The sequence below is a fragment of the Rutilus rutilus genome (assembly GCF_951802725.1).
Source record: "Rutilus rutilus genome assembly, chromosome: 8".
In the NCBI taxonomy this organism is placed as follows: Eukaryota; Metazoa; Chordata; class Actinopteri; order Cypriniformes; family Leuciscidae; genus Rutilus; species Rutilus rutilus.
In genome coordinates, this window is record NC_140222.1 from 32,399,786 (window position 1) to 32,422,954 (window position 23,169).

The following is a 23,169-nucleotide window of genomic DNA, read 5'->3' on the forward strand; positions in this document are numbered from 1 at the left end:
TGAAGTATAGCCTAAACCTCCAAGTATAAAGGCCCGTTCACACCAAGAATTATAACTATAAAGATAGGCCTACATTAACGTCAACTTTACGCAGGATAACGTCCTGTCATCTGCCGCTAACAAGGAATAGTTCACACAAAATAACTTCATAACTTACTCAGCCTCAAGTTGTTTCAAACCTGTATGAGTTTCTTTCTTCTGTTGAACAAAAAAGACAATTCTGGGCATTTTGGCCCAGACTGGCTCAGTACATATGATCATAAACACCACCCATCTTTACTCACCCTTGAATTCTGTATACCAACTCCTCTTAAAACCACTAAAGCCAAGTACTGAGTAAGCAGGTATGAGTGAGAGTTGACACATTAACTGTATACTCCGCAGCGATGAATCCTAAAACAAGCTATAAGCTGCATTAGCATAACAATACCATTTATTAAATGGATGGAATATGAACTAAACATGAATACTGCCAGTTGACTCACTGTTATTGTTGACGAATAAAATAATGTTTTCAATTTCAACAAAACGTATACAGATACATAAAAAAGCAGCAGGGAAGACATAAAAGAACTAGCTTAAAGGTCTGCTAATTGCCTTAGCCAGTTGAGAACAATGTGTAAACAAGCCGTTCTGACGGAAACACTGCGACGTTATACTGTAGCGTGCAATTATTTAATTGCAGTGTTATCACCATAATCTTGCAAACAGCTAGTTTGTCCACCACTTGTGTTTTTGGCTCAGTCTTATCAAAAGGTAAACTCATGTTTTGACAGCAGTTCTGCTTATCGCAGGCTCTACACTCCCTCATCTCTCTCCCTCTCCGTGTGTGTCGGTGCTGGCATCACACACTAACATCATCAGCCACGGGAGATGATGAAGGCCCTGCTGCTGCTGCAGAACACACATCTGTATCACTGAAGGGGCTGTTTCTTCTTTCTTTCTTTTTTTTTTCCCACACAATCTCTCTGACTATTTTGACAGATGCACACTGATCTTGCACACCCAAAGGTGGGAGGTATTTAAAGATGTGATTGGACCAGCCCAGTGTCAATCAAGAAAAGAACCAATGGACCGCTGATCTACGTGTTTCATGGGCCGATCTGTCCAAAAAAAAACAAAAAACGATGAGATGTATCGGCCCAAAAAGCACGTAAGCCCAGCGGGAAAATACCGCCCTGGATAACATCGTATCTAGAATATATATGAAAATGACACACACAAAAAACGTACCACTCTGAAACGTCCTGTGAAATCTGTGCTTGCAAAGTCCGTTCATGCAGAAATCCGTTCTGCATGATCCTCTTGTTCGTGAACATTGTCAGGGTCTGAATCAGGCTTGAACTGGTTTGAAACTGACGCCGTCCTTCATATTTAATGAAGAACTCGCAGTTATGGAGGTGCATGACATTTCCTGAAGACGCACTAAGCGCTGCCAATAACAACACACTGTCACTGTAACCAATCACATCACTTTTCGTATTTCAGAAAGAGGGACTTCATCAAAACGTTTTTTGAACAACCAAGCATGAAAGCATATTCTAGTACACCCCAAAAACAAATAAAGGCCATAGGACCCCTTTAAATGAATAGTTCACTTAAAAATGAAAATCCTGTCATTTACTCACCCTCAAGTTGTTTCAAACCTCTATGAATTTCTTTCTTCTGCTGAACACAAAGGAAGATATTTTGAAGAATGTAGGTAGCCAGACAGTTGATGGACCCCATTGACTTCCGTAGCAGGTAAAAAAAAAAGAAATACTATGGAAGTCAATGTGGTCCATTCAACTGTTTGGTTACCAACATTCTTCTAAATATCTTCTTTTGTGTTCAGCAGAAAAAAGGAAATTCATACAGGTTTGAAACAACTTGAGGGTGAGTAAATGATAGCGTACCTACTAAGCTACTAGAGAACCTACTAAGCGATTTACCATGGTAACAATAATGTCTGCTGCTAAGTATTGTAACTGCTGTAAAATCATAATCAGCTTATTACAAGCTTTACTAAAATAACAGCACTAAAGGTGCAGCCACATTTAGAGTCAGGTCAGAGGTCACTCTCTGCACAGCCAATGATTATAGTTTGTAAAGTTATAAATATGGAATTTTTTCTACCAAAACGCATCACTTTGCTTCAGAATTTCTTTATTAATCACCTGGAGCCGCACATGGATTACTTTTATGATGGATGGATAAAAAATTTGTTGGAGCTTCAAAATCTCAGGTACCATTCCCTCCCATCATAAAGCTTGTAATAATATAATATTGTCTAATATAACTCCAAATGTGTTTGGCTGGGAGAAGAAAGTCATGGCTTGAGTGTGAGTAAATTATGGGATAATTTTAATTTTTGGGTGAATAAATTCTTAAACTATGGCATTTTGTATAGAATATTCTAACTTTATTCTATTCCATTCCGAACTGTACGGCACTGTACGGCACCATGCATAGCCTACTACATTTGTTGTGGAGTAGTACGGTAGTCGGTAAAGCCTACATACCCCTTGTTGCCACAGCCCGGCGACGGAGAGTTGTGTCAAGCCTGAAGAGTTTTGCTCCTCCTTCCTAAAACTCTGGAGGTGTTGCGCTCCTGCCATTCAGTAAAAACACCATCGTGTTCCTAAAGTTCAGACGTCTGGCTGGACGCAACCTGCACGGATCGTTGCATATGGTGTGTGCCAAAGCTTGCCTTCAGGAGAAATTATTCCTGCTTAAGGGAATGACCATACAAGAGTTTTGAGCTTCATTCTTTGATTCCGCGGTCTTGTGGATAAAACAATACACGCGTGCTTCACGTTTCGAAGTTTTACAGGTAAGCAGTGCAATAAATGATTTGTAGATTGCTACTGGCTAAATATGCTAGACTGTAAACATAAAAAATAAATAAAAAAAAGTGTGGGTTGCACAAAACGTTTCAGCCTGCCACATTGAAAATTGTTACACATGTCTAAAGACAAGTAAATTAATAATTAGCAATTAGTTTTATTTCTGGAACTTATGTTTACTTTTGTTAGGGAAACAATTTTGCCAGTGAACTGTTAAAATGTCTGAACTTTATCTACCTGTGCTTTTTGCTGGTCTCGTGAGCTAGTATAGGCTACTTTCAATAAAGCATTTTTATGAGGTTTATTTTACTGGCAACCCAAGTCAATATACCATCGTGCAAGTCTGTGATGAATGATGATGAATTTCTGTTTATCTCACTATCCCGCGGCAGCCGATACAAGAACATAAACAAAACATAACGAATGCGATCTATCATAACTATCCCGCGGGAGCCGGTACAAGAACATAAACAAAACATAACGAATGCGATCTATCATAACAGCGAGTTTCATATTAGGATGTGAATTTTACAGCACAATAAAACTTTTATATAGGCTATTATATTATATTAAATTATATTATTAGTCGTAGATGTTGTTTTATTTTACATTATCTGTGCCAATATGGTGGTGGGTTTTGGTGGGGCTGACCAATTATGGTTGTTGTGTTTTACCATGCATGTGTCAAAAACACCCATGTGTGCTTTTAACCACAAAGGTAGATTAAAAATTGGTCGTGTTCGCCTGAGGTGATTTAAGTAGGCGGTCGTTACATCTACAAAACAAAGCGCTATATAAATATTTTTTTACACAAATCTATATCACACACGTATACACGACATTACCCAAGACAAAATCACCAGCACAATCTTGAACACTATTGACTGAGATTCCTTTTAAAAGTAGGCCTATTAAAGGCTACCGCCTTTTTTGTTATTAATGCAACTTGATGTAGTTGCACCACTGTTGTATAGGGTTAATATGAAATATAAGAGGGTTAAAAAAAATCGTTTGTACATTAACATTATTGTTGAATTATGGTAACTCGCTTGTGATAAACATACAGTATGGTGTCATTGTGAAGCCTGCTTAAATCAACCTCCTCCTAATATTGTCCCTGCAATGTCATTAAACCTCCATCCCCTTTCTCACCCAAGCTGCTGGCATCTAAACGGGTTAGTAGTAATTAGTTTAGTTGCACAGGGTGTAAAGAAGATTATGCCCAGTTATTCCAGCTTCTAAACCCATTATTTTCATTGCTTCAAAGAAATCTCACAAGTTGAGGAGAAAGTTTTTGTGGAGGACTCTATTAAGAAGTGCTTTGGATCGAGGGTTGAGTGACATGCTGAGATTTTGGCCATTCGTTTGAGTGATTCTGAATAGGTTTGGAAATCCTCCTCAGCTGCACGCCTCTTTCTTTTGCTCAGCGGTTGGTTAGAGGTCTGAGAGAGATGTTAAAATGGTCACAACCTTTAAATACCCACTAGATTATCACAACATATGAGGTGGTGTAGCATCTGTGAAGTTATTCAGGTTTTAGAATACACTCTTAAAAATAAGGTAGCGATACCAAAGAAGAACAATTTTGGGTAGCCTACCTCAAAGAACCTTTCAGTGGACAGTTCTTAAAAGAACTACTTTTTTAAAATATTGTGAAGAACATTGTAATAATTTGAAGAATCTTTTTCCATTATATTGTGCTATCGGAAGGTTCCGGAGATGTTAAAGGGATAGTTCACCAAAAAATGAAAATTCTCTCATTAATTACTCACGCTCATGTTATTCCAAACACGTAAGACTTTCATTCATCTTCGAAACACAAATCCCTCCATTGACAGTCTACGCAACTACCACTTTTAAGCATGTCTCTCACTTTAAACGTTTTACCACATATACCAATACCTTTAATTTTTGAGTGTACAGGACTTTTGCTTTTCATTCTTTATAGTAAGTCCTTTAGAAACCATATTGGCAAGAACACAGAAATCAATATGCTGCTCTGAAGTTTAATCATGTTTAATCATTAAAGAACCATGTAAGCATCTCATGAACTCTACATACTCTTCAGGAGAACCTGAGAGGTTGAGAACGCTTTAAAGAACCTTTATTGTTGATAATGATGAAGTTTCAATAGTTTAACAGATTGCACAACATAGCCTATTCGTTCTGCACTCAACTGACCCTTTGAGCAGCAAACCCAAGTTATCTGTTTGTTTAGTAAAATATTGTTTATGAATGACGTCAGAGCAGACCAAGAACCCAGCTGTGAGTTAAATCCAACCCGTCATTAGTAATCTGGGCCGCATTCCTTAAACAGTTTGAGATAATATCTGTAGTATGCATGTTAACACGTTCTTCTCGCTTTGTTTCGGTCAGAGTTAGAGATTAGCTGGAAGTCTGCCAGTCATCGTTCAGGAGAGGTAAATACGGAGGGGGCACTTAGGCTAGAAAGAAGGGACGAGCGTATGAGAAAAGCAAAGACAGAGATACAGAGGGAGAGAAAGCAAAAAGCACAAGCAAACATTCCTGACGCGGTGTCTCAGCAATTTAATTAAAGGGACTAGTGGGACGTTAGAGTGGGCATTTGGAGGTGAAGGCTTAACCCCCCCTGGCCAGGCTTGGACTAATCCCAAGGGTCAGCTAATAAGTGCTCGGGTCATGCCACCATGACAACTAAATAGGGGAGTATCTCAGATAGAGCTTCCCAGTCACAGTTAATAACTGCATGATGGACGTTAAGACACAGTGAGCAGGAATAAGTGTGTGCAGATGCTGAGTGAAGAACAGCCTTATGGGCTGAGAGGTAGAGTCAAGTGTCTGTCATCTGAAGATTATTTAGTTAGAAGCACTTTAATTGTAAAGATTGGGGCTTTTGTGTCTTGACTACGACTCTGGCTGTTGTTAAAGGTCAGATGGAAACTCTAGAAACGCTTTAATTGTTGTTTGGATTATACTGATCACTCAAAAACACTAAAATCTGTTGCAGTAGTGACTGCCAAAGCATGAGCCATTCTCCTAAAACATGGGATTTGATTTTCCTTTGGTTTCCTTCCTCCTTGAAGTGTTGGCTAAACAAAGGATTGCAATACAGGAGCATTACAGTTGACACAATGGAATAACATGCAGCCTTATTAGTGTCAGAGAGCTCAGAACAATTTAAACACCTGTCATTCAAAAGTTCGATATTTTCTGCACCTTTTTTTCTTTTATCAAATAGTTTGACTAATTTGATTATGCTTTCAGCTACTATTTAAATAAATCCAGCAAATTTTACCCTAAAAATCAGTTGTAATCGAAATTATTCAAGCTCTTACTGTGCAAGCTGAAACCCCAGTGCCTGTTGCCACCAAGTCTTGCTGCAGGTCTTTTGCAGTCACTCAAGGGTTTTTCTGAACCTGCCTTCCCAGAAATCTGGTTGCAGCCTTTGATATATTCCTTTTTATGCCCCGTCCAGGACAGTGTAACCACCACTGTTCCTTTAACTTTGAACTTGCGAACAATTCTTTTAACGGTGTCTCTAGGAACATTTAGTGCATTCGCTATCTTTTTGTTCCTTGTTTGTGAAGGGCGACGATATCCTCTCTTAACTTTTTGGACCAATTTGACTTAGCCATATTTCTAACATGCAGTGAAACGTGACACTCAACAAACCTAGCCAGTTCAGATATTTCATGTGTTCTCACTCAAGCACACCTGGTGCAACTAATGAAGCCCTTGAATAGTTGCATCAGGTGTGCTTGAAACAACAAGCTTTGAAGATTTGTGCTGTAGTGGGCATTTTCAGTTGAATTTGGGGAAACGACTTGAAACATTTGTTGTGTTGAGCTATTTCAATTACTTTTGTTTGATTTGTTTATAGCAAACAGCTGGAAGTCTGTACATTTTGCCAATAAACCTGATTTGCAATGAATAATTTCGATTACAACTGTAGGATGATTCGTTTTCCTGGAACACAACCAGAAACAAGAATGAAAAATAATTATTATATATAAGCATCCAGTTCAGGAATGTTTAAATGTCCATGTTGGAATCCATATGGGAGAGAATCTCCATGTTCTCCATAATCTGTTGGATGAAAATTTTATCCTTTATAGGATTGACTTAAGAAGTTGAATTGATGACAATAACTAACTAAAACTAACAATGCTACTAACCTAACTACCTTTTTTTCAGAGAGGCATTATATTTTTTATTTGGGTGCCTGAACGTAATACATATAAATATTATAAATTATATAATCAGATAATTATATTTTGAAAGATACTGCCCCTTTAAGTAATTCCAAAAGTACCTTTTAACACTTTATTTTAAGGTGACGTAGTTACACATTACTTACTACATGAACGTACTATTGAAATAACAGTAAATCATGCATAATTACAAGTAACTAACCCTAAACCTAACCCTAACCGTTAATTAATATTACTCAGTCCTTATTTGAGGAAGTACAATGCAACTACGTCACCTTAAAGTAAAGTGTCACCCTACTTTTTAAATAAGAGTAACTTGAGTGTAGATTAACTACTTTGAATTATGAGCTGTGTAGTTTCAAAATAGCTTCCCCCAAAACTGCTGACAAGAGATAAGGAAGGCTGGTGAAGAAAAGCTCAAATACTGTATTATCTCATGTTGTGGCTTTTAGGATTTATTTTATGTATGTTCTTTTGTGGTGTCCACTTGTAAAAACACAGTTTAGAGTGCAACCCTGCTGTTTGAATGATCGTGAACGGAGTGAAGGCAAGAACCAATGCCAAGAGCAACAAAGAAATATAAACACGCATATAAATCGTAACAGACGTCAGAAGATGTTAGAAATAAGCATGAAGAAGACTGCATGCAACACTAATATACGTAATAACATAAAACATACTCCCATCCTAGCTTAATATGCAGCAGAGACAACTATACATAAAGCATTCGTCGGTTGAATCCCCTGAAAAGTATAAACACTCTAGCGCTTTCAAAACATTACTCCGACCAGCAGCACATAGCAACACTGGCTCAACCAATAGTGTGAGTTTGAGGCGGGGCTATCCGTTTATCCAGCCAATAGAACAGTAGATATAGAGTGCTCAGGAAACCTGTTTGGAAACGATCATTATTTAGCTTTTTTTGGGGCTAAACTATACTCTTCAACTTTAAGGATGCAAACTGCATAAGAAAATCACCAAGAGCATCTCTTCCACTCTTGTTAAAATCTTTTTTTATTTTCTGAATGTCAGCTGTAACCTATGATATTTGCTTGAGGACAGAGAGTTATGTCCTTTGGCTGCGTCTGTTGGGTGGTGTTCAGTTTTTCACAAGTCAAGAACAGCAAACATCCGTCTACCTACCTTCAAATGCGGGCGTTCGGGAGAGCAGTGTTTCATCAAAGGGATCTGCTTCTCTGATTACTTTGGCTGATACATGAGTTATATTAAGGCTGTAACATTAAGCTCTTACAAAACATTTACAAAACATGCACATGTCACTGACAGGTCAGAACAATTTATGTTTTATATAGGCCATTAACCTACTGTTATTCTCTTATTATGCTAAATAACTACACTATTTCAAAGGTTCAAAAAGTCAGTAAGATTTGTTATGCATTAAATTAATCACTTATAACGTTACAAAAAAGTTCTATTACAAATAAATACTGTTCTTCTTTTTGAACTTCATCAAAGAATCCTGAAAACAAAACGTATTACGGTTTCCACAAAAATATTAGGTTTAATATTTAAGATTAAGTAAAATATCAACTGTTTTCAACACCGATGATAATCAGAAATGTTTCTTGAGCAGCAAATCATATTAGAATGATTTCTAATGGATCATGTGACACTGAAGACTGGAGTAATAATGCTGAAAATTCAGCTTTGATCACAGGAATAAATTACATTTCACAATATATTTAAATCGAAGACATTTATTTTAAATAGTAATAATATTTCGCAATATTACAGTTTATACTGTATTTTTTTTATCAAATAAATGCAGCCTTTGTGAGCATAAGAGACTTCATTTGTATATATACATACTGTATATTGGTTTCCACTTAAAATAAACAAGCCGTTTTAGCTTTAAAGGGATAGTACGCTGAAAAATTACAATACTGTAATTTCTGCAGCACGCAAAATATATCTTTTTAAGAATGTCTGTCACTTGTGGAACACACAAATATATATTTTTTAATCCATACGATAAAAGACAATAATGTCCAAACAAAATTGGACCCCATTGACTTTCATTGAATGGAAGAAAAAAAAATTGTGTGTGTTTTTAGATTGAGTAAATGACAGAATGTTAATTTTAGGGTGAACTATCCCTTTAAGATGTAAATGACATCTGTTATGATGATTAGCTAATCGATGTGCATATTCACACAGCAAAGTAATAGAAGCAACTTGAAAGAGTTGCAATGCATTCATTTTAGCTGTGCACACTTTAAATCAATCAGTGACACAATTGAACTGTCTCAGAGCAAAGTCATCAGCAGACTGCCAGCATGGGATCAGATAAGCCTCTAAAACACATACACATTGTGCACACTGTCTTTCATTGCTTTTCAGTGAGCTGCAACAGTACACAAACAAAGTAGTACGCTGGAGATTGATGGAGAACTTCCCTAGTATTTAGTTACTTCAGCCACGCTTAAACCATGTCTACACATTACAAGCAAGAGCTACGTCATTCGGAGGAGGTAAACGTACTCCAAGAAGGGCCTCAATGTCACCGCGGTACAAACAGGCCGGGACAGGCAGGCAAAGAAACCGATTTGGCCTTGTTCCAGCATACCTCGTCATCACTGGAGGAGAACCGACATTCGTTTATTTGTTTTAATGGGCTGTCGGTTGCAAATAGATTTGCTACGTTAGGTGTTGAGCTCTGAACAGCGCTTCACACACGTTTTTTTGGAGTATTTCGATTTTAAGTCTGCTTTAAAGACAGTCTCGCTTGAGTTGCATGAATATCTGACCTTTTCAACAAAGGAGATCACATGCTCAGTATCACAAATGTGATTATTTGATTAATGGCCAAGAAATTGTGCAAAATGTGCTTTGAGATTTGGTCTGGTCTGACAGACTGAAGTCTTAGAGTTCCTGACACAGAAAACACTCAAGCTGACACAGCTGGTCAGAAGACAGGACACCCCCTGCGGGGCAAGAAGGGGGCGGCGGGGCGAGTTGTTCCAGCATGTCCCAGCCCAGCGTTCTCTCTCTCTTGCGCTCCATTCAATTTAATAACTTCATGCACATTTATTTCATGTTAAAAAATTCTATGTACTTAATTTGCAAAGAACCTTCAATTGACCAGTTCTTAAAAGAACCATTTTTGTTTCTTGATGTGAAGAACATTTAAAAAAATCTAAAAAGAACCTTTTGTGCAATAAAAGGTTCCATGGATGTTAAAGGTTCTTCGTGGAACCCCTGATTCTCAGTAAAGAACCCTTATTTTTAAGAGCGTTCAATTCACTTGTCATTTACATTCATTATATTCAAATTAAAACACTTTAATTTCGATTTTGCTCATTGAAAATATTTTTTCTCCCACTTGCTCAATTCAATTCAATTCATGTTCAGATCCAATTCAAATTCAAATGAATTTAATTTACTTGTATTTTTTTATTTTTTTTTATGCAGTAGTTTTTAATCACTTAATTCACTTCTCATTGACATTCAAATGAATGTTTCCATGCAATAATTTTTATGGTTTACTCCGATCTCATTTCATTTTTCTTTCTGTCCAGCTCAGTTCAATTCACGTTCACATTTAATTCTTACACTGTAAAAAAATTCTAACCTCCCTAACTCAAAATTTTCTAGTGACTGATAACATCTAAATTTTTCAATTGGCCCAAGTGAAATTCTGTAAATTTAATTTTATAATTTACAGAATTTCACTTGGGCCAATTGAAAAATTTAGATGTTATCAGTCACTAGAAAATTTTGAGTTAGGGAGGTTAGAATTTTTTTACAGTGTATGCAAATTCAAATTAATTCAAATGTACTTATTTAATTGGCATGACTGTTTTTCTCTCCATGGGTTCAATTCAATTCACGTTCGACTTGAGGTTCAGATTCAATTCATTTTTAGATTTAAATGAATTTAAATCTAAATGGTAGCAAAGTATGGCATGGTTTTCCAATCACCAGTTTTTGGTTGTTGCTATGCAATGGGAGTAAACGTGTGATAAGGTCATCTGCTGAATGTTTTGACTGCAAACCAGTTTTAAACACTGACACTTGCGCCTAAAATCTGTGCACTTGCATATGAGTCATGGAATTAAGATCTATGGCCAACAATGTTTTTCAATTTTTTTGACACCCATTATGTGTTACGTAGCACAACGAATAACAAAAGTACGTGCTAACTTGAATAACTTGCTGCTTCAACAGGTGTAGACTGTTCACCTTAGCCAGATAAATATGTTCATATGGTGTGTGTGTGTGTGTGTGTGTGTGTGTGTGTGTGTGTGTGTGTGTGTGTGTGTGTGTTTTTTTTGATAGACGTGAAAGCTGTTATGTTTCACTCTATTACACACCGATTTGGTCTGAAAGTAAGCCAAAAAAAACAGAGCTTAAAATACTAGGAACCTGTCCTGAACCAACTAAACCTGCAGAGAGGGAAAGAGACATGTATAGACAAGAACAAACAGTTCTTTGCCTCTCTCTCTTCATTAATCACAAAAGTTTCCCCTTTAGAGTAAACAGATAAATGATTAATTGCACATTTTAATGGTAGGCTACAATATTAGAGAGAATTCTAAGGTCACGTTCACATAGCAGCAGGACACGGTTGTCCGTTCTGTATTTTGAGTTTTTTTGTCGTTGTTATCATATGCACTTCAAAAGTGAATATGAATCATGCACACACAATGCTATGGCTGCAGATTATGCCACTTGACAACATGCTAGTCATAGCAGCAGCATAGTACGGCTAATCCGGTCACAAACACACTCTTCTGTCAAATGCAGCCCTTCAGAAAAATATGTGCAGCACAAAAGGATGCTAAGAACACCAAAATGACATCTGTCTTAAACACACCCATCGTAAAATACTTCTCGTACCAGAAATGCTAAAGTTGACCACTCATAGTTTTTACATCTGTATTGGATGGATGGATGGATAGATAGATAAATAGATAGCCTTTGTAACAGTAGATGCCAGGCTGGCGTGTGTCAGAGGCATGTGTAAGTTGGTCTTTTGTCTTGTTAAGTTTCTCATGTTTCACACAGAAATGCGGTGTCTCCAGCGATGTGCATGGCTAGCAGGTGTGCACACGCACACGGAGTAGATTGTAACTTGAACTGCCTGAGCCCCTGGGCAAAGCTGGGGGAGGACGTTTTACCTTTATTGCACCTAGTCTGGTTTAAGACACTCGCCACCTTTTTAGCGTCTTTTGTGTTGTTTTTGAGGGTGTGTTTATGTGGAGGACATAATTATGGTTAATAATAAATCTGAACCTAAAATTTGGGTTCTTGTCATTGTAACATTGATTAATTACACTGTATTTGAAAATGAAGGATCTTTTCTGGTTTTATTTATTTATTTATTGCAGACGTTTAAGTTTTCCCACTTCTAACCCTCTTCTTGTTAAGGAACATTTCTAGCTGTATAGTGTATTTGGGTTGGTTCTTTGGAGATTATATTTAAGCATATTGATTTATGGCTTCTTTGACCTCAAATAACTTCATTTGTGGTGTTATTTTTTCATCAATATAATTATATGAATGTAATTTATACATAAGATAATGTAAATTAATTATAAATATATTATATTAAAAAAAATATATATAATTTGGTAACACTTTATTTTGATGGTCCCCTTTAGACATTATGTTGACTAAGTAACATTGCACCTACATGTCAATAATTACTGTCTGCTAACACTTTATTGTGTTGTGTTGGTCCCCCAACAGGCATTCTACTGACTATTGGTAACTTAGCAACTACATGTCAATGTATTCTACTAAGCATAACCCCATTTTCTACTAACCCTACCCATAACAGTCTACTAATACTAGTCGACATGTTGGTGCAGCGTTATTTATAGTCAACTCTAAAGGGGACTATCAAAATAAAATGTAACGAATAATTATATTACTATATATATATATATATATCTCTGAAATAACTTTCTTTATCTGCTGATGTCAGAAAATAGCAATGTTTCCATCCACCTATTTTTTTGTGCACATTTTGGGATATTGCAGAAAAAAAAACTCTTGATGGAAACGCCAAAGAAAAAAAATAGCATTAAAAACTACTTTTTTTTATCCAATTTGAAGACATGCGCATAAACCACGATAGAAATACATTTACCGAATAAATCCCTCGATAAGAGTCACAGTTTCTTCCCTGATTTCAGCAACTGCCATTTTTATTACAGATATTTTGCGGCAATTTCCTGGATGTGGCGACTCTGTTCTCTTGAACACATGGGATGGAAACGCTGCTTGATTCGCAAATGTTTTGTCATATTCCAATTCAAATTTTCAAACTTTGGATGGAAACATAGCTATTGTCAGGATGTGCATGCTATTGGGTAATGCCAAAAATGAAAAATAGCCAAGAATTGCTATGGTACTGAATGTAATGGCAATTTTCATGATCCAATCAATTCCCAATGGATAAAAAAAAAGAAAAAAAAAAGAAAATCAAATTCTGCAAATTGTACATACAGTAAATGTATAACATGTAGCATGAATGTGGATAGCACAGCTCAGATAATTTAATCTCGGAAGAACTGGATAAGAAATACTCATTTTGAGGTCCCTGCAGAAATCCTTACTAATCTGAGCATAGGGATATTGTTGGTGAGGTGATATTCCTATTGTTTTTTGCTCATAAAAAAAATTTAAGCAAGCAAAAGGCTCAATTTGCTCATTTAATCTCATTGATGTCTAAGAGAGAAACAATGAAGATACTGAAGCTTTTTAGTGCTAGTCGAATTGGCTTTGGCTCTGTTTTAGAAGCTTCTGTTGTGGTTCAAGTGAAGCATGAGGTAAATCACAGTTACCCAGATTAATCTGTTTCATATTTTAAATCAGCCGCATGCTCATGAGCTCGAGTCAAGCATGCGTAAACACAAACAGTCGCTTACGGGCATGTACACGCTCTACATTGAATCCACATTTAAGTGCAGATGCCTGTTTCTCTTTTGGCTTCCCCTCTGAAATCCTCCCCCTACCCTAATCGCAAAACAGTTACTTAATGGGATCTCGCTGTCACCCGGAGAGACCGGCCCAATGCATTCTGGGTAACACAATCCAGCTGTACTCAGGAGTTGCTGACGGAAATGTGTATTTATCTGTGTGTGTCAATATGTGTGCGTGGCTGTGAGTAATTTCAGGACAGTATTATTGTTATTCAAAGAAACACACACTTACACCTCTGTCTGCACTAGTAAATGTTAAACTATGTGTGTTTCACACATATTGAAACTCGTTTAAAATAGGTCTACTGCCTAAAACAGTCAAGCTACTATTTAGAATTGTAATTAACTACACTACAAGCTACTAAAGCTACACGATTTACAAAAAAAGTAAATTAGCAACACTAAGCTACTAAAAATAAGCAGTTAGCTATACTACAAACTAGCTGTTAGCTAAACTACTAAGAATAAGAAGTTGATTACACTGCAAACTACTAACATTAAGCAGTTACCTACACTATTAAGAAAAATATTTAACCACACTATAATCTAATAACAGAAATAATTAGCTACAGCACACTCTAAGCTATTAACAAAAATTAAAAGAGATCACAAGCTATAAGCAAAAGCTGTAGCTAAATATTTTTATCAGTAGCGTGTGGTGTAGCTAATTATCTAACAAAAATAGTTAGCTACACTACAAGCTAACAACATTTTTTGCTAAATGTAGCCTTTGGTGTAGCTAAATATCTATTAACATAAATAGTTGTCTACACTACAGTCTACGAACATGAGTTACTAAATACATACAAAATTAAAAAGGGGCAATATCTTTGAAAACATAACTATCAGTATTTACTATTTTCCTGTATTAATCAAAGAGGCTAGCCTGGGTTTCCCCATGCTGCCTTGTGCGATTTTATTCACGCTGCTAGGCAGCCTGGATTCCATGGAACAGATTTTCGCCTTAGCGAGGGGACCAATCACAGAACGGAGAGGGAGCAGCAAGACGATGACGACGTCTATGCGACACACCGAAGCAGTTTGTTTATATCTATGGATCCAACATGGCATCAGACGCGAAGTTACCTTTCGATGCAGCCTTAGATAGTGTTCTAAGTAGTTTAGAACCCAAGTTTATTTCGTCTTCTTCCTCGTCGAATTTCTGTCGCTCTACATACGTCATCTGGTATAATTGAAACGATTGGCTATGAGCACAGTACAGTACGTACAGGCACATTTCATAGACATTCATAGCGCCCAATAAACGGCTCTGGGCATTCGTAAACCACGCCTCAAATACGAGAAAATTAACATGTGGTTCCCAGACCACGTCTCAATGAGACGAGGTCTGACGTTAGCCAGGCTACAAAGAGGCTACATCTATATCAGTACAAGTAATAAAAGTACCAAAACCCTAATTTCAATTTAGTCAAAAAAACAACAACTGATGAACAGCAGTATTTAGCAAAATATTTCACATTTATTTTAAATAAATTAAATCGATCCTCAGGCCAGAGTCTTGGTCCCAAAGACTCGCTATAAAACCCGGGGTGACCGGTCCTTTCAGGTTGTAGCCCCCAGACTGTGGAATGCCCTGCCCCTGTCCCTCCGTGTGGCCGACTCTGTCAATTCTTTTAAAAAGCAACTAAAAGACACTGTTATTTCAACAAGCTTTTAGTTGACTGGGCTTTATTACCTTTTAATTTAAATTGTATAATTGTAAGTTTTATTAGTATGATTGCACTTTGTAAAGCACTTTGTGATTGTATCTGTGAAAAGCGCTCTATAAATAAACTTTACTTACTTACTTACTTACTTAAAAAGACCATGAGTCAAACTTCCCAATGCTACAATAAAAATGAAACAACTAAGCTTCCGTAACACTATATCTATTCTAGATAGTAGCACCACTTATTTTAGTTAGTTCCCCAATAACTGTCTTTCACTGTCTCTGGTCTCTCCTCGTGATTATGATATTAACAAATTACTCTACACACGCACGCACACACACACACACACACAGTACTGAACTTTCTGAGTCTCTATGCAGGATTTAGGCAAAGCTTTCCGTTTTGGCTGTATTTATTTAGAACTTAGGATAAAAAAGAATGAGTGAAAAACAAAACCCAAACAAAATTATGCATAAACAGGGTCATTCAAGGTGTCTCATTTTGTGTCTCTCCACTTTCTAAATCTTGTTTTATCCCCCTCTTCAAGCCCTCTCTTTCATCGCTGACTAATATTTAAAAAATACATACTTGTCAGAAGTAATGAGAAATGCAAATGTTTTTTTTTTTTGGTTTCTCATTCGGCTTGGCATTTATTCATCATTCATGGCTTATAGATAAAATGAAGCTGAGCCAAACCCAGAGGGAGTGTGTGTCTGTGTGTGCTGGAGTAATACCTGTGTGTTCATTTTTGGGTGTGTGTAAGCATGCCATTCTTGTGTGAGATTAAAAAAGTGTCATAATCAGAACGACTTTGTTAAAGAGATAGTTCACCCAAAAATGAAAGTCCAGTTATCATTTTCTGACCTTCATTTCATCAAGAATGTTTGAAATGTTTTGTCTGTACAATGCAATTCAATGGGGTCCAAAACAATTTTCATTGACTATTTTCAACATTTCTTTATTTTGTGAAGAAAAGTGAAGGGAAAATTCTGATGACTTTATATATATCTTTTAAGTACACATCCCCAACGCTCCCTTTATAAAAAGCATGCTGTAAATTATAGGCAATTATTATTAATCAATGATTAAGATTTAATCACTTTGATGTGTGAGCAATGAAGGGAACAAAAGGTGTTTTGGTGGCATTCAGCTCTGCTTCACCTGTGACCGCCTTCTGCTCCTCATGCCACCCTCGTCAAACCTGTTTTCACGCAATTAGTTGTGATAGAAGTTTGGCAGACAAGTGCATGAACCCTGAAACAAATAAAGCGAGAGTGAGAGAAAGAAATGTCAAACCCTCTGGAAGCCCCATAGCTCCCTGTGATGAAGATGGATTTTTAGGGTTATTGCAAAATTCCTGCCGTGCCGGTGGGATTGTGCATATGCAGGAGAAAAAAAAGGGAGAATGGAAGGAGGGCAAAATGAAAGGTATCAACCCCCTTTTAATGAAATAGTGTCTCTAGTTTCTGTCAAAATTCAAGCAACCTACAGAGAGTCCAAACACAGTGTTTAGCAAGAGGGAAGATGGAACAAATATGGAAAACCTGAAAAAAAAAGAAGAAAAAAAAGAGACAGTTGGTAAAATATCAAAACTAAATATACATACAGAGAGGGAAATCAAAGGATTATCAGACTAAGATGAAATGGTTGAATAATTATGATTCAACTAATTAAGCCAATTTGATTGTCACATCAGCTAAACACAAGGCAAAGTAGGTGTTCACTTTTACAAACATGGTAGCTGGTTTCTAGGTGGTCCCAGTTGACAATTTACTGGTAGATACTGTATATTTTACCAGCTTAAGAAAGCTGATGTTTGAAAAGTGATGCCTGGCTGACCAGCCAATGACTATAGCTTGAACCAGCTAATAAGTAGATGTCACGTTCCACAGCGACGCAACTGAGTCAAACAGTCTTCTTCAACGGAAGCATTATCAGATCAGATTAAAACAAACAGAGTGAGCATATAATCACAAGACTATGAGCAAATATAATCACAAGCCTTTCTAATAGCTAAGACATTGTCCTTCAAGGGGAAGAGGGAAAGAAAGGGCAGAGAAAAAAGATAAATGGTTGATGCGAGAAAAAGAGGCTCACAAAAGGGAACTCGGACAGGGGAAAAAAAAGGATGAAAAGAGTGAGTGTACCTTCCAAACGAATGGTTGTTCATCTCCCTCAATAGTCTGGCCCTTTAGCGATCAGGACTCTTGTTGGAACAGTAAACTATTCTTTGTACTCACAAACATACACATTGTTACCTCAGCAGAGGAGAAGATGGGAGGCTTGGTTAGCCCTTTGTTCACCAAATCAAAGACATCTGAGAGATTACTGAACAATTGGACAAAATTACACAAGGACTTTTATTGAAAATTAAGAGGCTTAAAATCACTACAAGGCCTTCTGCTGCTTAAGCTAGTTATGATTTATTTTGATATTTGATATTATGATATTTTTTCACTTTTAAATAGCTACTTATATTCAGACATTCTTAGTTGTCAATGAAGAGTTGAGAAACTGGGTGGGCTCCTCTAAGGACACATTCGGGGATGAGGTCTAAACTCTCTGGGATGAACTCATTAAGCAAACAGTGGAAAGAGTGAAACTAAATGCAAGGCAGGTCAACAGACATTTGGTCAACTGGGCCATATACAACAGCCATTGTAAGATGATATCAGAAAATGCAGGAAAATAACGATAAAAGTTCATCAGCCAGACCACAAAACAAGGTTCAATTATAGTGCACAAATCATCAGGGAAGTTATGTACCCATTTATTCATTTTTACTGAGAAGGCACTAGTGGCCATTCTGACACGTTTACTGAATATTTCTAGTTATTAATGAGCAATACAATAATGTAGTTAATGGGTGATTTCTGCCACAGCATTTTAGACCAACTTGTTTTTTCTTACCTGCAATAATTGTGCAACCTAATTATCAAAGTTTGATAGGATCAGTTCTGGTCATCACAACAATTAGTTAGTCAACATTACTGTGCCCTACTGTGGTTCTTGTTTTCTTTGTGTAGGGATGAAGTTTCAAAGACGTGACAAAAGCTTAAAACATGCCTGTTTCTGTTTGTATTAGTCAAGCAAAGCAATTGTTAAAAACTGGTTTTGCTTGAGGACCAAAATTTGTAATTTTATACAGCCCTAACAAAAGAACCAACACGGTATAGCAGACAGAAGCGAACAAAAATGTCTTTAAAAGACTGAACATCAAACAATGAAATGTCAATATTACAATGAACTGCATAGGCCGGCCATGGGATGTCCAATCCTGCTCCACATCCTGCAGCGTTTAGCTCCAAACTGCTCCAACACACCAGACTGAAAGTTTGCCTTTGAAGTCGTAAAAACTTTGGTTAGCTGTTTCAGGTGTGTTTAATTAGGGTTGGAGCTAAACTTTGCAGGACAGTGACCCACCAGGAGCAGGATCGGACACCCCTGTGAAAGGCCCAACAATGTGTAAACTTATACAGTAAATACAGTAAAAAGATTTTAGTTTTGACATTGGGTTTCTGTTTTTTCTATTGCAGGTTTCAATCACAAAGGCCAGACGCTGACCGACAATGCGGCCATTATCTCCCCTGTCTCATCTCATTTTGTTTCACTTACTGTGTGGATCTCTGAGCAGCAGATGTCCTCAAAACTGCTCTTGCAGCCCCGGTAGCTCCATCTTCTGTGTCCAGCAGTACTTGATCTACATGCCTCGTGGCCTGCCATCCTCCACAAAGAACCTCTATGTCTTTCAGAACAACATCAACACCTTGCAACAGCAGGACTTTGTAGAGCTTAGCGAGCTTGGAATGCTGGACTTGAGTCAGAATGCCCTCAGTGAAATCCCTGATAGGGTGTTTAGCTCACTCTCCTCTCTACACAACCTGGATCTCTCCTCAAACCGCATTACTCAAATTTCCAAAGACAGTTTCACTGGACTGGTCAACCTGGAAAGGCTGTATCTCTACAGCAACCTCATCCAAAGCATTCACCCAGCTGCTTTTGAGGGACTGGAGAATCTACTGGAGCTGAAGCTTCAGGGCAATAAGATTAGTGTGTTGCCAGCTCTGCGACTGCCCAGACTGCTCCACTTGGACCTTAGTTATAATAGTATCCCACCCCTTGGACCTGAAGATTTACAGACACCACACCTTGAGTCTCTTAAAATAGCTGGATTGAAGCTGACCAGTCTGAACGAGGAGCTGCTAAGGAGCCTGGCGAACCTACATGTTCTGGATGTTTCACAGAACCTGCTTGTAGAGATACAACCTACACTGAAGGCAATGGGAGGCCTGCGAAATCTCAATTTAACCGGGAATCCCTTGGGATCCCTAAAACAAGAAGACTTCCAAAATATGGTTAACTTGCTAGAGCTTGATTTGAGCAACCTTTATTTGCAAGGCTTCCCCGAGGGCTTCTTCAACTTTTTCCCCAAACTTGAGAAGCTCACCGCAGCTGAAAACCCCTTCAATTGCCTCTGCCCACTGGCCTGGTTCCCAGTATGGCTAAAGGATTCAAATGTAGAGCTGTTGAGGATGGAGGAGACTCGTTGCCACTTTCCGCTAATAAACTCGGGAAAGGTTTTGGCAAAGTTGGAGCATAAAGATTTTGGCTGTCCCACAACCACCATCGAGTTAACAAGCGCAGGGACAAGTAGTACTACGAGCAAGCCCACAAACTCCACAACACCATTAGGCACAACACATGCCATTCCCCCGGCACCACCAAGTGAAATGCCGTCAGCAGACATAGACAGCTTCCCTCTTTCCCAGACCACTGCCTTGCCCAGAAGCATCATAGAAGATTCTGAAGAAGAGGACATTATGTGCCCTCCCAGTATCTGTCTAAATGGGGGAACATGCCAATTTGACTCAAATGGGGTGGTTTGCCTGTGCCCGCCTTCAATGTCAGGACTCTACTGTGAGATTAAAAATGAAGCTCTGCTTCCCCTGCCTTCACCTAGAGTTTCTATCGAGACCATTGCTACAGTCCAGCCCAACACAATCAGCTCTCTTCACATAACCAGCACTTCCATTTCATTAGACCTTCACCGTTACATCCACACAAGACCACACATCCGTGGAATTCGTCTGACTTACCGAAACTTGTCAGGCCCCGACCGGCGGCCACTACAGCTGAATGTGCCTCCAACTTACCCCGAGTACACGCTTAGAGGGCTACAGCCAAATAGCACCTATTCTGTATGTGCTAGCCCTCTGGGAGAGCCAGTCCATGTCTCAGTTAGTGCCTGCATGGAGGCTCGCACAGCAGGGATCCTGCCATCCCCCCACGAGCCCACCCCTAAAAGTATCGAACCTTCTTCCTCTCTCATACCCATTGTAGTAGCTGTGGCGGTGGTGATGGTTGCTGCCATCGTAGCTACTGTTGTGGTCATCCGCCGCAGGAGGAAATCCAAGGATCAAGTAGATATGGACTTACATGAGACATCTCCTCTAGAGTTGGAGGGAGTGAAAACCAGTCCAGAGAATGGGCTGACACATCCAAAACAACCCGACATCACCCCTTGCTCATCTGTAACGCAAAACAGCTTGGAATATGAGGCACCTTTAATACAAGGACAGTGTCCAGCCAACAACAATGTAGCTTCTACAAAACCTTTGTACGTGTAAAAGCCATATTAGGATTCATACCTCCAGCCCACAGAGGGCAATGTGCTCCATGACTCCTGCAGGCAGGTGCGATGCAGACACTAGATAGACTCTGGTGGGTTGGTGAACATTTTAGCGCATCCCAGCCAAACGCTTAAACTGACTGCCAGTATTTAAACCAGCTGCATTTGCAATTGACATTTTTTTACAGATACAATTTAAGTGCCTTTTATAACCATGCATATCAGCCTCTAATGAGAATTTCACTCTAAGAAGGGGCCAGACATGAACGAGCAAAGTATTGCTAGGCTGGAAAACAGGTCGCTTTAGAGGTAGCTCATTAATTGTGTAGCTGGCTCTGGAAGTGGTAGACAGGAGTCAAAAGATCTTGCCTGGACGCCTGGACTTTTTTTTTTGTCCAGAAAAAAAATTGCACTGATCAGAAACACTGGGACTGTGAGGTGCCTAAAGAAGCTGAAAGTGATCAGCCTCTTAAAAGATGCTTCAAACAGGTTTTATACAGCATCAAAGCATCCCTCTGTCCCTCTACCCCATCTGTCCTGCACAGGAGATTTGCTGTGAAAAAAAACATAATGAAGAGACATTTTCTTACTTTGTCTAGTTTACGCTGTTTTGTTAAAGTTATGTTATTATATTTTTGTATTTTTAAAGGAATATTTCACCAAAAGTATCAATTCTTTTATGCTATTTACTCACCCTTATTTCGTTCCAAACCTGTATGATTTTCTTCCATGGAAGACAAAAGTACCGTTTGCAGAAAGGAAGTCACACAGGCTTTGAAAGACATTAGGGTTAGTAAATTACAGAATTTTCTTTTTCCTTTAAGTGCCATTTCTGTCCTTTTTTGTGTTTAGTTGTTGTGTTTGTATTGACTTTTAAACATGAAACTGTAGCAAGCATTATTTTTCCTCACACTTAAGTGCAACAAGTTAAAATGCTTTTACTTCTTAATTAAAACAAATTCACTTTACATGTGTGAAGTCTCCGTCCTGCAATCATTTGACAAAGAAACACTTTGCAAGACTATAAACAACCGCAGCCATTTTTGACCTCAAACAAATTCCACACATTAACAAACAGACTAGTACTATAAAAGGAGATGGATAACAAACGCTTTTAACAAAGCTGTTTTTTGACGTGCCAGCTTTCTAAAAATGTCCCCTAGTCATAATTCAGACTGCATGGCCCCAAACACAGACAAACTAGGGTAAGGCTTCAAAGCCAGGTGTTTTTTTTATTTTTTTATATATGTTGACTATGAAAACTTACAAAAGTGTACTATAGTACAGTGATGGTATCATATGGTAATACGATGGTACTTTGATAAATACTAGGATACTGAATAATAATAAATAATACAATGACAAAAATCTTTGTTTAGCAAAATGAGTTGCTTCAGCTTTTACCTGAATCTTCAATAACCTTTTAATTTAGAAATAAATATAAAAAAAACCTATGTGCAAGGAGATTGATTGTTTTTTTCTGTTAAAGCATGAAAGTGTTCATGCCAAATGTGTCATTGTGGAATTGCATATTTATGAGCATTATCAGTGCAGTAAAGTTGTGTTAAGGGAAATGGAGCCAGTACTCTAATCCAAAGTGAGGAAAGGTCAATTGTCAAATTCTCCCCACTCTCAGCAGCCTCTTTTTTAGCCCTGCGCCTCAGATATTTGTGAACGTATGCAGTATGTGCGCTGAAGATGTCAGCGTCTAGCACATCCAAACATTTGAACTGGAAAGAGGAACAGCTTTACACAGCATGAGGGGCTTCAAATATTTGAAACATTTTCAAAACCGCTTTCAAGTCCCATGCTTACTTTGGGATGCTTGTTGTTGCTCTCTTTTGTTGTGTGCAAAGCCAAGTCTTCTTTTTTTGGATGTTAAAATGTGTACTCTTTGGAAGAAAA

The 23,169-nt window shown here is 38.0% G+C and overlaps 1 protein-coding gene across 1 annotated transcript; it reads left to right on the forward strand.

Moving 5' to 3' along the window:
• The first annotated feature begins 2,635 nt into the window (after window positions 1–2,635).
• On the forward strand, window positions 2,636–22,225 carry vasna (vasorin a). Its single transcript, XM_084416888.1, has 2 exons — window positions 2,636–2,812; window positions 19,172–22,225. The coding sequence occupies exon 2, from the start codon at window positions 19,205–19,207 to the stop codon at window positions 21,260–21,262; it is 2,058 nt and encodes a 685-aa protein (XP_084273014.1). The 5' UTR covers window positions 2,636–2,812; window positions 19,172–19,204; the 3' UTR covers window positions 21,263–22,225.
• Window positions 22,226–23,169: the final 944 nt, after the last annotated feature.

Excerpts from the sequence above, each read along its gene's own strand:
- vasna (XM_084416888.1), top strand. The coding sequence starts at position 19,205 with ATGCGGCCATTATCTCCCCTGTCTCATCTCATTTTGTTTCACTTACTG.